Source organism: Phocoena phocoena, chromosome 12 (assembly GCF_963924675.1).
Source record: "Phocoena phocoena chromosome 12, mPhoPho1.1, whole genome shotgun sequence".
Lineage (NCBI taxonomy): Eukaryota > Metazoa > Chordata > Mammalia > Artiodactyla > Phocoenidae > Phocoena > Phocoena phocoena.
The window spans coordinates 90,192,503-90,216,774 of record NC_089230.1 but is presented as its reverse complement, the minus strand read 5'-3'; the positions used below and the strand labels follow the sequence as shown (position 1 = coordinate 90,216,774).

Here is a 24,272-nt window from a genome sequence, read left to right as displayed (position 1 = left end):
ATTTCAGCCTGCCTTATCCACAAATCCAACCTTTATTCCAAACATTTTTCCTTCAGAAATCCCATTACTCTGATTAAATATGTGGCAGTTTTAATAATTCAGCAACCAGAAAACAATTAATTTCATAGTGTATGCAATATTTTTAAGTCTTAAAAGAGAAAAAAACATGTTTATTTCTTAAAGCAACCATATAGCATTGCTTATTAACAAGACATCACATCAAAATCAGTTGTTTTCAAAATAAATGAATGAGCCCACTCCATTTGCAAGAGCGCTGGCCCTTGTGACCAAGGACCCTCTACCCCCAGCTTTTGCTGCCCCTTCACCACAGATTGGTCTCTGGGGATCCTGCCTGTCCTTAAAAGGAAGGAGCCAATGACCACCATTCTCCAGATAGCAAGGCTGAGGATTAATACAGAAAGGCAGATGGAGGATTGGCCCAGAGCACACTGATTGGAGGCCCAGCAACTCCACAGAGTTTTGAAGAATAAGAGGCACCCTTAGCAAAATCAAGGGCTTCTCTTCCTAAGCCTACTAGTGGCTGCGGCGGCAGCAAATGTTGGCCTCACTGGCAAGGTCCAGGCCATGTGCAGCGCCATCGTGGAGATCGTGAAGCCCAATGACGAGAAGCCTGACGGGTTTCAGTCGGGCTTCTCCCAGGCTCTCCTAGAGCTGGAGATGAACTGGGACCTCAAGGCCCAGCTGCGGGAGCTGAACATCACGGCCACCAAGAAAATTGAAGGTGGTGGTGGTCAGAAAGCTATCATAATCTTTGTTCCCGTTCCTCAACTGAAATCTTTCCAGAAAATCCAGGTCCGGCTAGTGCGTGAGTTGGAGAAGAAGTTCAGCGGGAAGCAAGTTGTCTTTATCACTCAGAGGAGAATTCTGCCCAAGCCAACTCGAAAAAGCCGTACAAAAAATAAGCAAAAGCGTCCCAGGAGCCGCACTCTGACAGCCATGCATGACGCCATCCTGGAGGACCTGGTTTTCCCAAGTGAGATTGTGGCCAAGAGAATCCACGTGAAGCTGGATGGCAGCCGACTCATAAAGGTTCAGTTGGATAAAGCACAGCAGAACAATGTGGAACACAAGGTTGAAACATTTTCTGGCATCTATAAGAAGCTCACGGGTAAGGATGTTAATTTTGAATTCCCAGAGTTTCAGTCATAAACAAAAATGACTAAATAAAATATTATTCACAATTTTTTAAAAAGCAGGGACTTATTCATTCATTCATCCATTCAACAAATATTTATTTGCCAAATATCAGCAGTCTAACACATACCAGTTATAGTTCTAAGCACTGGGGTAAAATGATGAGCAAGATAGACCAGGTGTCTACCTTCATGGAGCTTATGTTCTAGTGGGAGGGAAAGGAAAATAAATAGGAAACCAAAAAGTAGGTAAGCCAATAACCAAATAGAATCCTGTTCGAGAGTGATAACCCGTGCAGGAAGTAACCTGAAGTAAGGAGGGAGAGAGTGAATGAGCACCTGGGCTTGGGTTGGGTGAGGTGGGAGGTACTTTAGTGGAGGGGACCATGGAAGGCCTCTGAGTAGTGACAGCTCTGGTGAGTGATGACAAGCGGCCACCATGCATAGGTCTGAAGAAGAAACATCCTGGCAACAGGAACAGCAAATGCAAAGGCTCTGAAGTAGGAACAATCTTAAGTGTTAGAGAAAAAGACCAAGATAGCTACAGCCTGGTGAGCAAGGCGGGGAGTTGAAGGAAACAAGGTCAGAGGGACAGCAGGCCCCAGATCAAATATACACACATAAATATGTGTGGTTAATGTCGTTGTGAAACAATGTAAATGCTGAAATCATTCTTAAAAGAGAGGCTCTACAATGTAAAAACTTAATAACCATCAGGGTAAAAATGCCAATGGATACTCATAAAAAAACTGGGAAAGAACAGAAGATTATATAGGAAGTAAGAAGGAAATTGTTCATCCTATATAAGGAAATGTCAGCATATGTGATGTTATTCTTGATTTTGAGGAAGAAAGAAAAGTAACTGATTTCTGAACATTTACAGATAAGAAAAAATAATGCCAAAATAAATCTCTATTCATCTAGAAAGAGAAAAGACAGAGAGCTCAAAAGAAGCTGACAGAAATAAGACCAAACATCTGTGATCACAGTAAATGACAAGTGGGTCAAAAATCAACAGTAATTACTTAGAGAACGAACATATGGTTACAAGGGGAGGAAGGATGGGAGGAAGGGATAGTTAGGGCATATGGGATCGACATGCACACAATGCTATATTTAAAGTGGATAACCAACAAGGACCTACTGTAGAGCACAGGGAACTCTGCTCAATGTTATGTGGCAGCCTGTGGGAGGGGAGTTCGGGGGAGAATGGATACGTGTATATGTATGGCTGAGTCGCTTTGCTGTGCACCTGATACTATCACAACACTGTTCATCAGCTATACTCCAATATAAAATTAAAAGTTTAAAAAAACCAATTAACGTAAAAAAATCAACTGTTATTAATAATCAGCAGGCATAATTTTAAATTATAAAGAAATATTGATAATGATTATAAGGCATTAAACAGAACAAAACTACATAATATATTGATTTATTAATTAGTTCAAAACGAAGTATAACTTTCACTGAAACATATTACAAATAGTATAACATTTAAATAGATAAATAAATATTAGAATTATATGGTAATATAATTAAAACAAAGGTGAAATTTCAGATCAGTACAGGGAGGATGGATTATTTGATCAACAGTGAGACAACTGGTTAACCACTGGGAAAAAAATAAAAGTAAAGCCAATATAAACCCCAAATGCATTAATTAAATCATATAAATACCAAAACTTAGAAGGATTTTTTATGTTTGAAGTATTGAACACTTTTCCAAATGTGACATCGAACTCAGAAGTCATAAGAGAAAAAAATGGATACCTTTGATGATATTTAGAAATACTGAGTAAGAAAACTGCAAACAAAGACAAATGACAAACTGGGGAAAACATTGTAATTTATAACATGATCAACTACTTCCCTTAACATATAACAAATAAGAAAAGATAAATAATCCAACAGAAAAATGTAAAAAGCCTAGAACAGAGATTCATAAAACAGCCCTTAGAAGTAGGAAATGACACCTACCTTCTTAAAAAGAGAAAATAAGTTAAAACTGCACTGAAGGGCTTCCCTGGTGGCGCAGTGGTTGAGAGTCCACCTGGCGATGCAGGAGACGCGGGTTCGTGTCCTGGTCCAGGAAGATCCCACATGCCGCGGAGCGGCTGGGCCTGTGAGCCATGGCCTCTGAGCCTGCGTGTCCGGAGCCTGTGCTCCGCAACGGGAGAGGCCACAACAGTGAGAGGCCCACGTACCAAAAAAAAAAAAACCAAAAAACCTGCACTGAAATCCTATTTTTTAAAACCAATAAAATTGTCAAAGATCTAAACATTTGATACCTCACACTTCCTTGGTCTCCCTAGATGGGGAGCCTCTTGTTCCGTCTTGCTCTGCCCCCGCCCACTCCAGAGTACAAAGTGCATAACAGACCCTCAACAAGTAGTTCTTTAATTGACTCTCTAATGAAGAAAAGGAGCTCATGGAAGAGTTTGAAGATGATTGATGGAATTAATATTACTTGTTGGAATTCCAGAAATCCTAAAGGTGTTTGTCTGACTGGTCCCCCAGATCTAGTCTCTCTCTACTCTAATCTCTGCCCACACTACCATGAGAATTACCTTTTAAAATCTCAGAGATCATTAAGTCTGTCATGCTAACAAATATTTGATATTGTTTAAATATAATAAGCATATGTGTATATAATTCAGTAGAAACTATTTCTGTTTTAATTTCATGCCTATAGGGTAAAATCCAAAGCAGGAGGTCATTTTACATTCTGATTCCAAACGTTTTCAGTCTCATCTCTTGTCATACCACTTGAACCCCTCTTGTCTTCCACCAGGTTCTCTCAATTCTAATCAATCCAGACTCTATTCTCCAGATTAATTATGCACTTCTACATCCCTAATCCTTTGGAATTTCCTCTGCTAGAAAGGTTCTTCCTTTAAGCCCCACCCATTGGACCACTTATCAAAACTCTTGTCTTCAAGGTCCAGTTCAGTTGTGGAAGCTTTCATCTCTATACACCTGGTTCAACACCCTGGTCAGAATTAATCACATCTCCCTCTGTGTTTCCATAGCCCTTTTTTTATAAAAAAGGGATTTCTCCTCTAGCTTTGAAATTCTCTGATTGCCTTTTTGTTCATTGTGGCTACTTTTCATTTATTCAACATTTATTGATTCATTCAAAAATATCTATTCAGTGCCTACTATATTCTAGGTGATAGGTAATTAGAAAAAAATAAAATCCTCTAAGTCCTCCTGAAGCTTAGATTCAAGTCATGAGTTAAGTTTTGAGTTCCTTGAGTGTCACTATCATTTTCTCCAGCACCAAACACTAGGTCCTTCCTGCATGGAGTAGGTATTCAAAAGCTACACCTGCCTGTTCTCCCTTTCCCATGAATAACTGTTTCTCTGTAGTTAATGAAAAGTTTTGTTAACTGAAACATGCCGATAGATTGTAGAGATTGTCTAACTATTATGAAGGAATCTAAATTATTCAATAGAAAATACTGCTGCCCTAACAAATAGCAGTTAACCCACCCATGATAGCAGTCACCTGGAGTACTTTTTTTTTATCACTAGAAATAATGGTTTGTTTCATCATGAAATGGTGATGCCTATGGAGTCTTTACTATTTACCAGGTATCATTGGAGGGCTTTCTGTATTCATCCATTTAATTGTATCAACAACTCTAAGAAGTATTGTTATCTCTTTTTTTTTATAGATGTGGAATCTGAGGAAAATCACTTGCCCCAAATCACATAGCTGGTAAAAGACGGAGCTGGCATTTGAACTCAGGCAGCCTGGCTCCTAAGCCTGTGCTCTTATCCACTACATCTTAAGGGCATAGAAAATAAGATCCTTTTCCAAATTCAATAGACTAAAATGACTTACAGATGATTATGAATGCAAGAAGACTGTTAACACTAGTGGTTTTCACTTCTCTTAAGCTCTTTTATTTGTAAGAAATAGATATATATCCAATTTACCTGAAAGAATATAAGATGAGGCGGGATGGTAATATAAGTTCACACAGACATGTGTGAATGAAAAATGTTGCTGCCATATCAGTAAACAAAGGATGTTGCAGCCATCACATTGCAGCCTCCCCAATGGTGAGCCCTGATGGAACTCAGGATGGAAACAGGATGCCCCACATCAAGCAGTCAGCTGCTGCAGCCACCCCTAGCGATGCACCCTGAGGGGACTCAGGATGAGAAAACACAGGATACTGGCCCCAGATAGCTGAGGTGCATGTCAAAGGAATGATTTCATTGAGCCCAGACTCTTGCATTTTCCCATTCACAGAAAAATGCTAAATTCATCAACTTGAGATGTCTGGTTTTCTTAAATTAACAGTAATCTTTTGATATTCCAACTACCTGTTTTTTGTTGCAAAATTCCTATATATCCTGGCTCTCCCCTTACCTTTCGGGAGCAGTCCCTCACAGTGATCTGAGAGGCTGCCTCCTGGGCTTGAAGTCCTCAGAAAATCCACCAAATAAAACATAACTCTCAACTTTTAGGTTGTGCATTTTTTTCAGTCAACACACGGAAACCCTGGAAAGGCAGGAAGCATTTGGAATCAGACTCATAGGACCAGAAACTAGAAGGTCATTCTGATCCCTAAGCTTCCCTGTGGACCTGAGAACAAGAACTTCATAAATGTCCTTTACTCTAGTGTTCCACTATTAACCTGTGTGCTCCTGTGTGTCCCCTTCTCTTTCTGTTATCAACTAGTATTCTTTTCATTCTCCTCAGTTAAATTCCTGAGAAGAATCTGGTCGCATCAGCTCAAAATGATGTAGAGCTCTCCTTTTGTCCCTGGCCAGTCCTGGAGAACTCACCTGCTGTGGATCTACCCCTGAGCCCAGTTCCCGCTCAGTCAGCCAAGGGCAGGCCAGAAGGAGGGATAGGACAGGGTCACTTCACTCAAAACACTTATGCTAAAGCAAGGCCTAGGCTCAGGTAGCTTGCCTAAAATAGTGCTTTGTGTGTGGCAGACGCTCACTGCCGTGCTTGATATAAGAATCCAGAACATGTGGTGATTATCTCTAATATAAAGGGAGAGGTATAGAATTATACGTTTAATAAAATACTATATGTAGAAGCTTTATAAATTCTCACCTGAATTATTGCAGTTGCCTGCCCACCATGTTCTTCTCCCCACCCTAAACTCTACATTATCTATTCTCCACACGGAAGCCGTGGTGATCCCTCTAAAGTGTATCAGATTATCTCAAAACCTGACATGGCCTCCTCACCTCTCTTCAAGTAAAGACAAGAGCCCAGATGATGGCCTAAAAATGGCCCTTGGGTAGTCAACATTCTCCTTCTCATTTCACTGCCGGCAGATTCCCCGCTTCATTCTGTCCAGCAAACTGTTTCTCACACATACCAAGCACACTCCCACCCCAGAGGCTTTGCCCTGGTTTATTCTGCCTGGAATGCAATAATATTCCAAGTAGCCCTCACTCTTCCTGTCTTTGTGCAGATCACACCATTTCGGTAGGGCCTACCCTGGCCACTTTATGTAAAACTGCAATCATTCCCCACATCTCCAGCCTCCCATCTCCCTTTACCCTGTTCTATTTTTTCCCCGTAATACTTAATGGTTTCTGACACACTTTAATTTATTATATTTATTATTTGCCTTTTTCTGGTAGCATATAAGTTCCACAAGGTCAGAAATTTTATTTTCTTTGTTTACTAAAATATCTTCTTCACTAAAACAGTACTTAGCACTTTTGTTGAATATGCACCCAACAAAATGTTTGTTGAATGAATTAATGAAATTGCCACTAATTATGTAAGGTGTAATCCATCCTATTTTCTATACCTAAGAGCTTTGATACATTTCCATTATGATCTTGAGCTTTTCGGTGAGTGCTGAACTTTAAATCCATGTGGGTTGGGGATTTTATTTGACCCAAGAAAAATTCAGTAGAGTTGGAGAAAGTGAAGTTCAACTTCTCTATCTATTCAACTTCTATTCTTCTAGAAGTACACTTTTCTATCTAATAGTAGCTAGCAAAGATAACTTGTTTGTTCATGTTTGGAAATCTTTCTAAAATAGTGTAGAATCTGCTGTCAGTGTGCCTACCAATAGCAGCATTTTCTATTTTGATGGAATGGAACATCTGCAAAATGTGAGGGCTGGCATGTCTCTGCCACAAATAAAGTGCTAGCTTTTTTGATATCTACTGTGATCACTGAGGCTTTTTTGTTTAGGTTCAGGTTCACAGCTACAGATTTGGGTTGGGATTGCCAGAAGGCTGACTACTGAATAAGCAGTGTCACTATATTTAGAATGTAAATGGTAGTTTACAAAAATAGAATATCTGTTTTTGCTACCTTACTTGACTCTGTGTTTTTAGGATTCATTTGGGATTAAAAGAATTTGAGAGTATATGAATATTTTTGTTACAATCTAAGGGTTTCTATAAGTTTGGAAACTATAAATATTATAAATTTTTTCATGGCAAAATCTCATATTTATTTATGCCTCTAACCTTTGGGTAGTCTTCATGAAACTCCCTATTTGAGTTAGTTTGTAGAAGCTGATTTCAGGTATAAGAATGCTATAAGGCATATTATTGATAATTAAATGATGGCACTTATCCCAACTCAAGGTAAGGAATCCAAATAAGTTGCCTAGTAGAATTTAGATGTCATCCTACAAGAAACTGAAAGAGCCTAGTGAGTTCTGATCATTGAAAATTCTGGTCAGAAATAGTCCTCTGATTCATTAAAATATTACTTTGTATAACTGTATCTCATAATATTTCATCTCAGAATGAGGAACTTCTAAATTATGAAAAAAATAATAATTTCTCCTTCAAGGTATGAAGTACTTAGCAAACCTTCAGAATAAAAGACACTGTGCTAACATTGGACATTACGATCATTATGTTATTTCGCAATGTTCTAAATATAATACTTTTTTGTTGTACTAGGAAGAAATACAGAACTTAGCATACTCACCAAGTACAAAGAGGAGAACTGTACATCTTTAATTCCTATACCAGGAATTAGCAATTCAAATTTGCTTGAAAAACTGAAAAGTAGCTTATACCTAAATTTCAATGACTTCAACCTCATTTATTGAATGTTCTAGGGAGGATTTAGTATAGATCTTGCTCAGTTTACAATGGGGTTACATCCCAATAAGCCTATTGTAAATTTAAAATATCATAAGTCAAAAATACATTTAATATACCTCCTAGAAAATATCATAGCTTAGCCTAACATAGCTTAAACATGCTCAGAACATTTACATTAACATTTAATTGGGCATAATCATCTAACACAAAGCCTATTTTATAATAAGGTGTTAAATATCTCATGTAATTTATTGACTACTGTACTGAAAGTGAAAAACGGTTGTCTAGGTACAGAATGTCTGGGTACAGAATAAGTGTATCAGTTGTTTACCCTCTGATCACTTAGCTGACTGGGAGCTGTGGCTCGCTGCGCAGGATCATGAAAGATATTGTACTGAACATCACTAGCCTGGGGAAAGATCAAAATTCAAACTTTGAAGTATAGTTTCTACCAACTGCATATCGCTTTGTCACTATTGTAAAGCTGAAAAACCTTACTCTGAAACATTGTAAATTGGGGACCATATGTATCTTTAAGCATGAGTCAAAGGAACAACTTTCTAGGGTATTTAAAACCAAATCTATGGAAAGTTGACAAATTTGGTCCAGTCACATGATGTATTGAACCTAGATTTTTATGTTTACTTCTACCCCAAACACCTATAAATTTTAAATAGTTAAACCCATAGGGACAGCAGAGAACAGAAGATGCAACATAAGAGAGAAGGGGGAAAATACCAAAAGAAAATAAAAAGAGAAAGAGAGAACTGAGACAAATATCTAGGATAATGGTGACTAAACATCCCAAAATGGCAGTTCAAAATTTCTAAGAAGCAACCAATTCAAGTTGGATCAAGAAAACAAAAGGTGATATTACATGACAATTTTATTCAATTAGAGGAAGAAAAGAAAAGAAAAGAGAAGGTATCACCTGGGCGGATAAAAGTAAATATCTGTTGTGTGAACTATTCAGATTTTTTTTTCAGTTTATAGGTAAAATTTAAGGATTGATTGGTGATTGAATAATGGAAAAAAACAGAAACAAAACACTAACTCTAAACAATACCAACTCAGGAAATACAAGAAGTATAAACATAGTATACTATATAGATTAACTGTAAATAATAGTTACATAATAATATAAACACAGATCATTAATTGAACTCAAAAAAGTAATAATAAACTTTTTTGAAGGTGTGAGACATGGAGAAGTATTTATCTGAATACGTGTGTGTGTGTGTGTGTGTGTGTGTGTGTGTGAGAAAGAGAGAGACAGAGACAGAGAGGGAGGAAGAGAGCAAAATCATCTTCCTTAGTAGAAAAGCAACAGGTTATGTCTAAAAATAAAAAATAAAAACCTTAAGAAGCATGTTACCTACAAATACTAAAGTAAATAGCAAAAGAAACAGCTAAAAGAATTGAAAGTGGTTGTTTCAGTGGTTGTTTTATCGTCTCAATAATCAAAGTGAAAAAATATCAAGAGGGGCAGGGGTCTACCTTTTTATATAAATCTGTAATACCATTAGAAATGTATTTATTAATTAAGATAAATTTAAAATTGGGACTTCCCTGGTGGTGCAGTGGTTAAGAATCCGGCTGCCAATGCAGGGGACACAGGTTCAAGCCCTGGTCCAGGAAGATCCCACATGCCTCAGAGCAACTAAGCCCGTGTGCTACGACTACTGAGCCCATGTGCTGAGACTACTGAAGCCTGCACACCTAGAGCCTGTGCTCTGCAACAAGAGAAGCCACCACAGTAAGAAGCCCACACACTGCAATGAAGAGTAGTTCCCACTCACCGCAACTAGAGAAAAAGCCTGCACACAGCAAGGAAGACCCAATGCAGCCAAAAACAAACAAACATAAATTTAAAATTAATTAAAAAGCTAAGTGAAAAAAGAAACATGCAGAGAATTACATATGCATAATTTTTATGCATCTATTGAGATGATCATATGATTTTCAGTCTTTGATATGGTGTATTATATTGATTGATTTTCTTTTGTTTTTAATTTAATTTTTATTTTATATTGGTGTAGAGTTGATTTACAATGTTGTGCTAGTTTCAGGTGTACAGCCAAGTAATTTAGTTATACATATACATATATCCATTCTTTTTCAGATTCTTTTCCCATATAGGTTATTACAGAACATTGAATACAGTTCCCTGTGCTATACAACAATATGAGTTGTTGTTGATTATCTATTTTATATACAGTAGTGTGTATATCTTAATCCCAAACTCCTAATTTATCCCTCCCCACACCCCAACTTTGGTAACCATAAGTTTATCTTAGAGTCCATGAGTCTGTTTCTGTTTTGTAAATAAGTTCATTTGTGTCATCTTTTTAGTTTCCGCATATAAGCGATATCATACGATATTTCTCTTTCTCTGTCTGACTTACTTCATTTAGTATGATAATCTCTAGGTCCAACCATGTTGCTGCAAATGGCATTATTTCATTCTTTTTTATGACTGAGTAATATGCCATTGTATATATGTACCACATCTTCTTTATGCATTCCTCTGTTGATGGACATTTAGGTTGCTTCCATGTCTTGGTTATTGTAAATAGTGCTGCTATGAACATTGGGGTGCATGTATCTTTTTGAATTATGGTTTTCTCCAGATATATGCCCAGGAATGGGATTGCAGGATCATATGGTAACTATTTTTAGTTTTTTAAGGAACCTTCATACTGTCTCCCATAGTGATTGTACCAATTTACATTCCCACCAACAGTGCAAGAAGGTTCCCTTTTCTCCACACCCTCTCCAGCACTTATTGTTTGTAGACTTTTTGATGATGGCCGTTATGACCAGGGTGAGGGGATACCCCATTGTAGTTTTGATTTGCATTTCTCTAATAATTAGTAATGTTGAGCATCTTTTCATGTGCATTTTGGCCATCTGTATGTCTTCTTCGGAGAAATGTTTATTTAGATCTTCTGCCCATTTTTTGATTGGGTTTTTTGGTTTTTTGATATTGAGTTACATGAGCTGTTTGTATATTCTGGAGATTAATCCCTTGTTAGTCGCTTCATTTGCAAATATTTCTTCCTACTCTGTGGGTTGTCTTTTCATTTTGTCTATGGTTTCCTTTACTGTGCAAAAGCTTTTAAATTTAATTAGGTCCCATTTGTTTATTTTTGTTTTTATTTCCATTACTCTAGGAGGTGGATCCAAAAAGATGCTGCTGCAATTTATGTCAAAGAGTGTTCTGCCTATGCTTTCTTCTAGGAGTTTTATAGTATCCAGTCTTACATTTAGAACTTTAATCCGTTTTGGGTGTATTTTTGTGTATGGTGTTAGAGAATGTTCTAATTTCATTCTTTTACATGTTGCTGTCCAGTTTACTAGCACGATTTATTGAAGAGACTGTCTTTTCTCCATTGTATATTCTTGTCTCCTTTGTTGTAGATTAATTAACCATAGGTGCATGGGTTTATTTCTGGGCTTTCTATCCTGTTCCTTTGGTCTATATATTTCTGTTTTTATGCCTGTACCATACCAGAATAAACTCATTTGGTCATGATGTATGATGTTTTCAATATTGCTAAATTCAGTTTTCTAATACTTTGTTAAGGATTTTTGCATTATACCTATGTCCATGAGGGCTATTAGAGTTTAGTTTTCTTTAATGTCTTTATCAGAGTAAATGATTTGAGACATTCTCTCCTCTATTTTCTGGAAGAGCTCATGTAGAATTAGTATTATTTCATCCTTAAATCAAATAGTTGGTAGGATTCACCAGGGAAGCCATCTGGGCCTAGGGTCTCTTGTGTAGAACAGTTTTTCACTGCAAGTTATATGGTTTTTAATAGACATAGAACTATTCAGATCTTCTATTTCCTCTTGTGTGAACTTTGGTTGTTTGTAACTTCAAGAGAATTTGCCTAATTCATCTAACTTTTCAAATTTATTGGTACACAATTATTCATGATATTCCTTTATTATTTTATAGTTCTGCAGGAACTATAGAAATGTCTCTTATTTCATTCCTAATGTTGGTAAGTAATCTTTTCTCTTTCTTGCTTTTGTTTGTTTTTCTTGTTAGTCTGGCTACAGATTTATCAGTTTTATTGACATTCTACTGATTTTCTTTATTTTTTTCTCCTTTCTATTTCACTAATTCCCTCTCTTATTTTTCCTTCCTTATGCTTACTTTGGGCTTAATTTGTTGCTTTTATCTAGTTTCTTAACACTGAAGCTTGGATCTTTGATTTGAGACATTTTTTTCTTTTCTAATACAGACATCTACTGCTATAATTTTTCCATAAATTACAGTTTGAGTTATACCCACAAATCTTGAAGTGTTATGTTTTCATTTCGTTTCATTCAGTCCAAACTATTTTATAATCTTAAATGTCATATCTTCTTTGACCCATGTTTTATTTAGGGTATATTTTTTAAATTTTCAAACACATGTAGATTTTCCATATCTTTCTCTTATTGGTTTCTATTTTAATTTCATTGTGGCCAGAGAACATACTTTGTATTATTTTATTTCAATCCAGTTGAATTTAATGAGATTTGTGTTGTGGCTTAGAACAGTTTGTCTTGGTGAATATGAATGTTACATATGCACTAGAAAAGAATATATATTCTGTTGCTGTTGTATGAAAATTTCCCTAAATATTAGACTAAATAAGCCAAGTTGATTTTCTGTGTTTCTCAAGTCTTCTATATCCTTACTGATTTTCTGTCTATTTGTTCTACTAATTACTAAGAGAGGAGGGTTGAAATCTCCAACTAGAATTGCAGATTCATATATTTTCCTTTTAGTTCTATGAGTGTTTTGCCTCAGGCTTTTTGAAACTCTGTTTTTAGGTGCATATACATTTAGGATTTTTAGGACTTCTTAATGAATTGACCCCTTTATCATTATGTAACGTCTTTTTTTTGTCCCTGGCAATATTCCTTATCATAACATCTACTCTATCTGAAATTAATATAATCACCCCAGCCTTTTTACTTTGTACTGTTAGTGTTTGCATAGTATATTGTTTTCTGTCCTTTTACTTTTAACCAATATGTCATTATATTTAATCTCTAAAACAACCCTATGAACTAGGTACTATTATCATCCTCTAATTTACATGTGAGAAAACTGAAATAGAGTACTTGACACTGCCCTGTACTTCCTCTTCACCCAGCCTGATTCCAGAGCTCTTAGTCTTCTCCTGATGCTACTTCTCAAATATGTCCAGATCATAATATTTTCAGTGCAAATTTTTTTCCATTTACATTCCATTGTAAATAAAATATTCAAACAGTGTATTTTTCCCATTACCTCCATGGGATGTAGTAAGGCTATTAGCATTTTGCATGAGGAAAATTAAAATGTGGATTAAAGTATTTTTTATTTCCCTGAATTGATTCTGGGCCCAAAAGAAAAGAGTGGTAAGATTCTTTATCACTTGTCTGTGAATACCTGTATTGAACTCCACTTTTCTTTTTTTTTTTTTTTTTTTTAAACATCTTTATTGGGGTATAATTGCTTTACAATCGTGTGTTAGTTTCTGCTTTACAACAAAGTGAATCAGCTATACATATACATATGTTCCCATATGTCTTCCCTCTTGCGTCTCCCTCCCTCCCACTCTCCCCATCCCACCCTTCCAGGCTGTCACAAAGCACCGAGCTAATATCCCTGTGCCTTGCGGCTGCTTCCCCCCAGCTATCTACCTTACTACGTTTGTTAGTGTGTATATGTCCATGACTCTCTCTCGCCCTGTCAAAACTCACCCTTCCCCCTCCCCATATCCTTAAGTCCGTTCTCCAGTAGGTCTGCGTCTTTATTCCTATCTTACCCCTAGGTTCTTCATGACATTTTTTTCCCTTAAATTCCATATATATGTGTTAGCATACGGTATTTGTCTTTTTCTTTCTGACTTACTTCACTCTGTATGACAGATTCTAGGTCTATCCATCTCATTACAAATAGCTCAATTTCATTTCTTTTTAAGGCTGAGTAATATTCCATTGTGTATATGTGCCACATCTTCTTTATCCATTCATCCGATGATGGGCGCTTAGGTTGTTTCCATGTCCTGGCTATTGTAAATAGAGCTGCAATGAACATTTTGGTACATGACTCTCTTTGAATTTTGGTTTTCTCAGGGTATATGCCAAGTAGTGGGACTCCACTTTTCTTTCTGTTGTCTGTCAACTTATTTCTGTTTAAGTTAACAATAATTTATCTTATTAACAGATACCAGGTTTAGGGTCAAAATCTATATTAAAAGTTTTTACATTTTATTTAAGAAAATAGGTGAGAGCAACCCCACTAATAGCACCTTCTGGATCTCAGTAATTAGTTTATGTCTCAGAAGAGAGCAAGGCTTTGAGTAGTGCTTCCTGGAAATACCACACAGTGCCCCAAATTCAGTTGAACCCCCTCATCCTGCAGCAGCTCCATGGAGCTTGGGCTCTAGTCCATCACCCCACATTGTCTCCACTCCCAAGAGACTGAAAACACCATGACAATCTGTCGGCTTTGGCACTAGCCAAAGAACAGGGGTTTAGAAACTGTTCTATAGAATCCCTTTCATCAAAGCAGAGAAGGGAAGAAATGGTTATTTTGCCACTAGGCCAGGCCTCCAGCTCTTTCTTGCTGGCTTCTCTGAATGAGTTGACAAGTTCTGTAGGCTTCACTCTGAACATAAATTTCCAACAGAAGAGTTTAGAGTCCCTTATCCTCTACCCAGACAATCATACTGCTTCTCCAGTTAAATGTGGGGAAAAAAACCTTAGTGTTTTTATTCAAGAGTCAAAATGCCTAACTCAATCAGACCTTGCTCAGACCTTGGCCCTCCCCTCACTATCACCTCCACCCACCAGAGACCACTGACACCATAAATGCTGGGAAGGTGGTGGCTTAGTCCACACTACACCAAATTCCTGGCTTGAATATTTTTTTTATACTAAGTTTATTTCTTTGTCATCTTACAGATGCACTTTTTCTTTCTTTTTTTAAAATTTATTTATTAATTTTTGGCTGCGTTGGGTCTTCGTTGCTGTACGTGGGCTTTCTCTAGTTGTGGTGAGTTGGGGCTACTCTTTGTTGTGGTGCACAGGCTTTTCATTGTGGTGGCTTCCCTTCGGAGCACAGACTCTAGGTAAGCGGGCTTCAGTAGTTGTGGCACGTGGGCTCATTCGTTGTGGCTCATGGGCTCTAGAGTGCAGGCTCAGTAGCTGTGGAACACGGGCTTAGTTGCTCCACAGCATGTGGGGCCTTCCTGGACCATGGCTCGAACCTGCGTCCCCTGCATTGGCAGGCAGTTTCTTAACCACTGTGCCACCAGGGAAGTCTCTACTTTTTCTTTCTAAATAGGTATATGCTGGCAACTGAATAATCTAGATATTTTACTAATCCCAATCAGATGAACTAACACCTTTACATGCTGATCATGTGCCAGGCACTAGGTTGGGAACCTTTATTTATTTTGTGTCGTAAGTAGTAGAACCTCAAGCTAATATACTCACAATTCTTTCTATAGAGGCTGCCATTTAATTTTATGAAGTGACCATTTATAATAACATTGGAAACAAATGTCTGTGCCTACAATTTTCTAAATTTCTTCACTTTTATTTCTACAACTATGACAATGTTACTTTATTTCTATATACCTTCCTTAAGAAAAAAGTGTGAACAGTAATTCTCCTTAGTATTGTGTCTTATAATATCTTAAGAAGAGCACTGAATTAGAAGCTTTGAAGATCTTTGTCCTAAGAGCCAGCTAAATTTGGATGGAAGACTTTGTGAAAGTCATTCAAACATTCTTGGTCTCAGTTTTACCACCTAAGACATTAAAAAATTAGACTAGGTGCTCAATAGGGACCTCTTTAATTCTAAGCATCTAAAAATCCTTCAGAGAAAGAATGTACTTTGGAAACAACTAACCAGGTATATGTTTTTTGAAGTGTTAATGATTGATAGGTTGTGACACTGAAATCAGTTAAACACGCATCAAGTATTTACAAATACCTCCCATGCAGTGTATTTTCCATTTTGGGAAGGTATTAGGCAATGGAATATTTCTCAGATATTTTTACTGGAAGAGACTAATTAGGCTGAGTTTTTTGTTTCTACTATGTAAAGTTCCCACTAAAGTAATAATGATATGTGAACTGCTCTGTTTATTCATAGACTAAAATATCATATTAAGAATTATTTAGCAAATTGCTCTCAGACTAAGAGGCTTGTGATTTGCCTAACAATACTTTTCTAAAAGTACTGAAAGACCAAATCTATTGTTGTTAATATTAACAATTATAATTCAAAATATCAATGATTTTCTCATTAAATATAGGCACTGTTCCTTGTCCTAAAATGTAAGTCAGCAGTCAGGTTTTACATTTTTAACTCAGCTACTAACTTTTGAGACAATAAAATGTCAAGCCATTTCAATTCTCTCAAAAGATGGAAAAAATGCCATTCAACCAATTACCCCAATCACTGTGGACAGGTAGAGACCATGTTAATTGTTCTCCAGGCATTAATATAGAAAGCTTTGAAAAACACCCACTATGTTTTCTAAGTTAACTTTCTAAACTTTCCTAAATTAATTTTCTAAAATAACAAAATAATGCCTAAATGTTTACTAAGTTTATTACAAATTTATTTTCATGCTTTTCTAAAGTTTTCAATTTTCCATTTAAATTTTCAACCTGTTCATTCTTTCAGCATGAAGTCCACATGTATATTACCTATTTTAAAAAAAAAATTTTTTTTCCCTTTATTTGTCCTGAAGCAAACTTTCTGAGGCTTCAGTGATTACCTAATCATACCGGAATTTAGGATTTGATAACCAAGTCCACATTCCTCCCATCCACACCCTTCATTGTGCAAGAGACTTTGATCTTATCTCCTTCTGGGCCTTTTCCACATCAGAATCCTAGTCTTTCGAATTTCCTTCCAGGTGAAAGTTTTCCATTCCTTAATTTTTATTACCCTTCTTTTACTGACCTTTATTTATTTATTTTTAGCTCATTTTCTTCCTTGAGTGTGTTGTCCAAAAACACATCATGGCTTTTAAGTAAAAGAAAACTATGCTTTCTTTCATCATTATAATGTTTCCTAATAATATCCAGTATTTCATTTATCGTGTATTAAAACAACACATTGAGTAATTAAATGAAAATTTCTACCCTTACATTCAAATTGACATCTTTTACCTTGAAATCATGTTTTCCGTTATTCATTACAGGATGTCAACCATGATGTTTGCCCAGGCTGAATATCACTTGACACTTTCTTGTTCATTTCTATTATTAGGAGAAGTTTTCTTAGTTCCTTTCCTTCCATTATTACTTAAGTGGAAAATGCGTTTCCCAGAACACACCAGCCTAAGAGAAAAAAAATAATCACAATGGCAATCAGGCACCAGGATTTTTCTGGTTACGCCCCAGCATGCTCTGGGGAAAACTGAGTCTCCAAAAAATTCAAGAATGTGTTCCTCTGAATATTTTATTGACTGTTGTCTTCTTTTTAAGAGCTTCTTTTTAAGTGATACCTCCTGTTGCCCTTGATATCCAAAGCAGTAGCCAGGAAGACAGTGACCACGGCCCCATACCAGAGTGTGCCCGCAGCTGCAGCCCACTGAGGTCTGTACTGGACGCCTGGTGTTGGGCCCTAGGGGACTGTCTATCTTCTGTAGCTCCTGGCACCACTGTCATTGCCATCACAAACCCTAAAGACCTCTGCTCTTTTGATTTTCACTTGTTCTCCATTTATACTCCCTTATCTTGGGATTTAGTCCTGAATCCAGTGAGCCTAAACTAGGGGAGACTTCATCCCCCAAACACTGGCTGACCATTCTCAAGCCCAACCTAGGCTATCAACACTGAACTCTCTCTTCCCACATGACAAGTTGTTTCCCATAGGTTCTTTGTTGCCACAGTGTGTTCTACATATACCTGATCTAATTTCATCCTATGATCACCCCCAGAAAAGGTAGTGCCACCAATTTTACAGATGAAAAAACAAGGCATCAAGAAATTAAATTAATTGCCCTACATAACACAGCTGACAAGAGACAGAACCCAGAATTAAATCTGGTCTCCAGCCCCAAACCCTGAAGTATAACACATAGATTTTTCCACTCTCTAGTGATTTGTGTTTCAGATATGCTGCTTCCTAAACCTCATAACATACAGCCTTAATGTCAGGGAATCCTGGAAGCTGCGTGACACTTCTTCACAAGACGTGCCCAGACATGCTAGAATCCTAAAGCTAACATGATTCTGGCCCCTACTCCAGTTCTTATGTGCAAAAGTGTTAGCATGCAGTCAAGGGAGCTTGCACTCCACAGATGTGAAGACCTGGACGTGGATACATGCTTTGCAAGTATTTGTACAGACCCCGGACCCTGAGATTTTCTCCTTTATGCAATTGGCTAGGAACATTTTCCAGGGTTGAAAAGGGCCTGGTGCTATCAGGCTTCTCTCTTCTCTTCTGCAAGCTTCAAAGTCCTCTCTCTCACTTCTAGGTCTTTTCTAAGAGTCACATATAAGCTTTCTCGGATTCTCTGAGGCAGAGCATGAGCTCTCCTTACCCTGTAAACTTATCACCTTCTACAGACTTCTCTCAGCCTCCACATCACATTGCTTCAGAATATCTGTAGGTCTGTCTTGCTCAGTAGGCTCTGAGGTAGTTGAGAACAAGGACTGTGTCTTACTCAGGGTGTAGCCCTAATGTCCAGAAGTAACAGGAACTCCTGGAAAACTCCATAACTAATACTCTCTCTTTACAGATATATAAACTAGATTTTGTTTTATGTTTTCTAAACCTTATTCCCTAAGCAATTTATTTCACTCTTCTCACCTACATGTCTCTGACAGCAGAAAGATGTGTCCAGATGTTTGGAAAACATTCCTTTTTCTTTTGATAAGAGAGATATCATGGTAGTAGAAGCACAGACTCTAAAGCCAGACCCCTGAGTTTAAATCATGGCTTCCCCACTACTGGTTGTGTGATATTGACAAATTTCCTACCATCTTTGTGCCTCTTTTTTCCACCTTCCAGATGGAGGTTATATTTGTACTTCCCTCATAGAGTCGTTGTGAGGATTAAATGAGTTAATACATGTTAAGCATTTAGAACAGTGCCTGACACATATTGATATCATTATTATGTTTTAAATGTTTCACATTATGTATGGTAGAGTAAAACTGAGGCTCCACTAAGATACGACAAGGATCTGTCACCTCACCTTGTTCCATCTCTCTCACCTTTACATGTCACCACGTCTAGAAATGCTCACACTTCTTTTTGAGAAGCAAGTTGTGATAGATTCTTGTAAATACTTATGATGTTCAAAAGCTCCTCTTTACTATAACATAAAAGGAGTACTTTATTAGTTTTCTCATAAGGATTTACAATCCTGTAAGGGCTTACACGTGCCCTATGACTGCTGACTCTGTAGGAACTCTGACTTATTTACTAGGCATGACGCTATCGGGAGGCCATGTTACCGAGGGAAAGCAGGTCATACTTGTGTGTACCCGACCAAACTAGGCTTTGTAGTAGAGCCTTTAACTATGTCCCTAGTGCAACTTGGATAATAACATATGAGTTGAAAATCCAACCTTTATATAGTGGTTTGTAGTTTAACAAAGTGTTTTGAATATATTGTCTCATTCAATACTCAAAACAATCTGAGAAAAATTAGTAAATCCATTTTGCAGATGATGAAACTTTGTTTCAGAAAAAATATGTAACTGACCAAAACCACAAGGCCAAAAATGGACAGTACCAAATATCCAACCAGAATGTGGCTTAATAGTTATCTTTAGGGATAAACATTGAAATATTAATAAAATGATTATTTGGATTTTCTTCAAAATAATCCAACTGGGGAAGGGAGTATAGATGAAAAGAAATTGGCCAGGAGTTGACAAATGTTGGAGTCGGATGACAGATATTTGGGGCTCATTATCCTATTCCATCTACTTTTGTTCCTTTTTATAATTTTTCCATAATTTGAAAAACATTGTTTAAGTTAAAATATGTGGGGCTTCCCTGGTGGCGCAGTGGTTGAGAGTCCGCCTGCCGATGCAGGGGACACGGGTTCGTGCCCCGGTCCCGGAAGATCCCACGTGCCACGGAGCGGCTAGGCCCGTGAGCCATGGCCGCTGAGCCTGCGCGTCCGGAGCCTGTGCCCCGCAATGGGAGAGGCCACAACAGTGAGAGGCCCGTGTACCGAAAAAGAAAAAAAAAAAAAAGGAAAGAATGTGTTTCTGATTTTCCAAAATATCAGTATAACTCCTGGCTGTGTTCTTGATCTGCCAGCTGCCATTGGGTGAGTCTGTGCCCAGTTTCCTCATCTGTAAAATGATGATAATAGCAGTGGTCCCCTCACAGGGAAGCTGTGAGAATTAGATGAGCTGCAGGCCGCTCTTCATACACTGTTATTCTGATTCCTTGTTGTTTGCTTTTTTTCATAACAAGCTAACATTCACTTTGAACAAAATATTAATAAACTCATTCATTCTTTCAATAAACAAACACCTAAATGATGTGCAAGGAATGTTCTCAACACTGGGGATACAGAGGTGAATAGAATAAGCAGATTACTTGCCTTCCTTAGCTTGAATTCTAGTAGGAAGAAAAAAGAAAAAAAGACATATGCATAGAATGTGTTAAATGCTAATGGAGAAAATATAGCAGGATAAGGGGGTTAAAGAGTGATGGGAAGGAGACAGCTATTTGAGCTGGGATGCTCAGGAGATGGGTGGTATTGTGTCAGACTCTGCTCTCACCAGCTCAGGAGAACCAACTAAGGTTCAGAAATTTTGTAGCCCAGTTGTAAAATGCAATCATCACTAAAAATTAAATTATATCAATTTAAAATTAAATAAATTTTATAAAAACAAAGGTAATAAATATTTAAAACTCATCACTTCCTAACTGCTTTCCTGTATTTCACTGTCATTCTTGCCATGGGTTGTCCGTGTCTGCGTCTGTGTCTGTGTGGGAGAATTGCTGTGTGACAGTGCCCACTGCTGCCCATCTGTTCCCAACTCCACCTACACTGACCCCATTATAGAAGCTTGAAATTGCCCAGCGTGGAAGTAGTTACACTGGGAAATGTGGCGAATGCAACAAATCAGGGCTTGTTTTATTGTTTGGTGATGGTCACCCTAAACTTCAGCAAGTGATGAATAAAATTGCCAACAATACAGATGAAACTTAAAATTGTGTTATAATATAAATATCACACAATTTTCTTCAGAGAGCCAGTTCTTAAGCATTTACCAGCACATCCCAGGTAAACCTCTCTATTACAGTGACAAGGAGACTTGGAGATGAGAGTGAGCCTTGCAGATGTCCTGGGGAAGAGTGTTCCCGGCAGAGGAAGCAGCAAGTTCAGGCCAGTGTGGCTATAAGCAAGGGAGCCAAGGAGAAATGCTTGAGATCAGAGCAGTAAAAAAGCCAGCGCTTGTGGCACCTTATGGATTGTTATAAAGACCACCTTTTAATCTGGGAGAGACAGAAAAACCCTAGAGAGTTCTGAGCAGAGACGTAACCTGATCTGACTTACATTTTAATAGGCTGTTGTAGCTGCCGTGGAGAGTAAACCGCCAGAGGGAAACACAGAAGCAGAAAGATCAAGTAGGATGCGATAGTCCAAGGAAGAGGTGATGTTGGCTTTCACCTTGGTGGTAGGGAGATGTTTAAAATGGTCACCTTTTAGAATGAAACTGGATCATTTGTACAGACATGGATGGACCTAGAGACTGTCATACAGAGTGCAGTAAGTCAGAAAGAGAGAAACAAATGTCATGTATTAATGCATATATGTGGAACCTAGAAAAATGGTACAGATGAGCTGGTTTGCAGGGCAGAAATAGAGACACAGATGTAGAGAACAAATGTATGGACACCAAGGGGGGAAAGTGTTGGGGGGGGAGGTGGTGGTGGTGTGATGAATTGGGAGATTGGGATTGACATCTATACACTAATATGTATAACTAATAAGAACCTGCTATATAAAAAAATAAATAAAATAAAATTCAAAAAAAATAATAATAAAATGGTCACCTTTTAGATTTATTTTAATGGGAGAGTCAACAGGACTCGCTGAAAGATTGGAAATTGGAGATGAGAGAAAAGAAAGTCCAGAATGACTTATGGTTTGGGCCTAGGCAACTGGAGGGTGAGTTGGTGTTCACCAGGATGGAGAAGAAAAGGATGGTGTTTATCAAGACTATAGGAAGGGGAGGGAAGAAGTGGGAGTTTGGCTTGGCTTTGGACACATTAAATGGATGCCTATTAGACATCCAGATGAAGATATTACATAGGCAGTTGGATATTTCTGTGAGGAGTTCAGGGGAAAAGTTTAGGCTAAATGCATATTTAGCTCGTGTTTAAAGCCATGAGGCTGATTGAGATCATGCAGGGAGACAGTTTAAAAAGGTAAGAGGTTAAGGATTAAGGTCTGGATGTTGAGCCATGTGGTGCTCCAACATCAAAGGGTCTAAGAAATGAAAAGGAACCAGCACAGAAGGCTGAGAAGGTGAGCCTGTAAAACCGTTGTTATTTATTTCTTTGTACCCTGGTTCTTTCCTACAAAGCCTTTGAGACAGCAAACAATGAAAGCAAATAATAAGCTAATAAAATAGAAATAGAAAAAAGTCTGTGTCAACAGAAACACTAAAAATATGTGAACTGTGAGAAACAATAGTATAGTTACAGTGAACTTCATGTTTGGTTCTGAGTTTCCTAGAACTTGAAGCAAAAAGGAAACACAATCAGTGTATTAGTTTGCTAGGGCTGCCATAAGAAAATACCACAAACTGAGTGGCTTAAACAACAGAAATGTATTTTCTCATAGTTCTAGAGGCTTGGAAGTCCAAGATGAAAGTGTCAGCAGGTTTGGTTTCTCCTGAGGCCTCTCCTCTTGGCTTGCAGACGGCCACCTTCTCCCTGTGTCTTCACATGGCCTTTCCTCTGTGCACCCCTGAGGTCTCTTCCTCTTTTTAAAAGGACAGCATTCCTATTGGATTAGGCTCCCATACTTATGACCTCATTTAGCCTTAATAATGCTTGAAAGGCCCTATCTACAAATATACTCACATTGGAGGTTAGGAATTCAATTTTGGGGGAGACACAATTTAGTCTACGACAATTGTGGGGCCTTTAGGGACTTTCCACCCCCTCACTTGTTCCCGTAAACCAATTCTTCTCCCTATCGTGCGCCACTCCTTCTCCCTATCGAAACCAATTCTTCTCCCTATCGTGCGCCACCCCTTCTCCCTATCGAAACCAATTCTTGGAGTTTTTCAGTTGACGGGGACTTGCCAGACAGCGGGTAATTTTCCAGTTGCCCGTAACAGGTATACGCCCTAACCGCCACAATGAACAAACAACTATAACGGCCAGAAGGTGGGACAAAAGTTCCTAAGCCAATGAATTCAAAAGTCACCACATTTACCCAATCATTGTGAGAATATACCCGCCCTATGAGTAAAAAAACCTATAAAAAGTATGTGATTCCGCTTTTAGGGGTTCCCCATCGGCCTCCTGCGTGAGGTTCAGGGAACCCCGGTGCATCGGCTCCTAATAAACCTCTTGCGTGTTGCAGCGGCTCTCGACTCTTGGCGGTTCTTGGGCGAGTTGGAATCCCTCGTAGACCGTTTGGGTCTAACATCTGGGGGCTCGTCCGGGATCCCCACTCGCCCCCGGGTCACAAGAACATCGGGAGTCGGAGGTATCAGGTAGGCTCGAGCCCAATTGTCTGTTTGTCGTTTGTTTGTTGCTAGCCGCCATTAGGAAAAAGCCGTGCGAACCGGCTTGCTGTGGAATCTGTATTGGACTCCTGGCTAGGCAGACGTGCCGAAAGCTGGTGTCCACGGGCCCCGGGGGACGCCCTGGTGGTCCATCTGGAAGGAGAAACAAATTTTGTCTCCCCTTCATCTGGTTCTGGCAGGTTATATAAGCTGCCATCTGAATTTGAGTTGGTTTCGGGTTTAAGTTCGCGGCGGCTGGTTCTGGCAGGTTATATAAGCTGCCATCTGAATTTGAGTTGGTTTCAGGTTTAAGTTCGCGGCGGC

General features: G+C 38.3%; 1 protein-coding gene across 1 annotated transcript; it reads left to right on the top strand.

Annotated features, from left to right (window-relative positions):
- The first annotated feature begins 585 nt into the window (after window positions 1-585).
- Window positions 586-1,170, top strand: LOC136131927 (small ribosomal subunit protein eS7-like). Its single transcript, XM_065888670.1, has one exon. The coding sequence runs from the start codon at window positions 586-588 to the stop codon at window positions 1,168-1,170; it is 585 nt and encodes a 194-aa protein (XP_065744742.1).
- The last annotated feature ends 23,102 nt before the right edge of the window (window positions 1,171-24,272 follow it).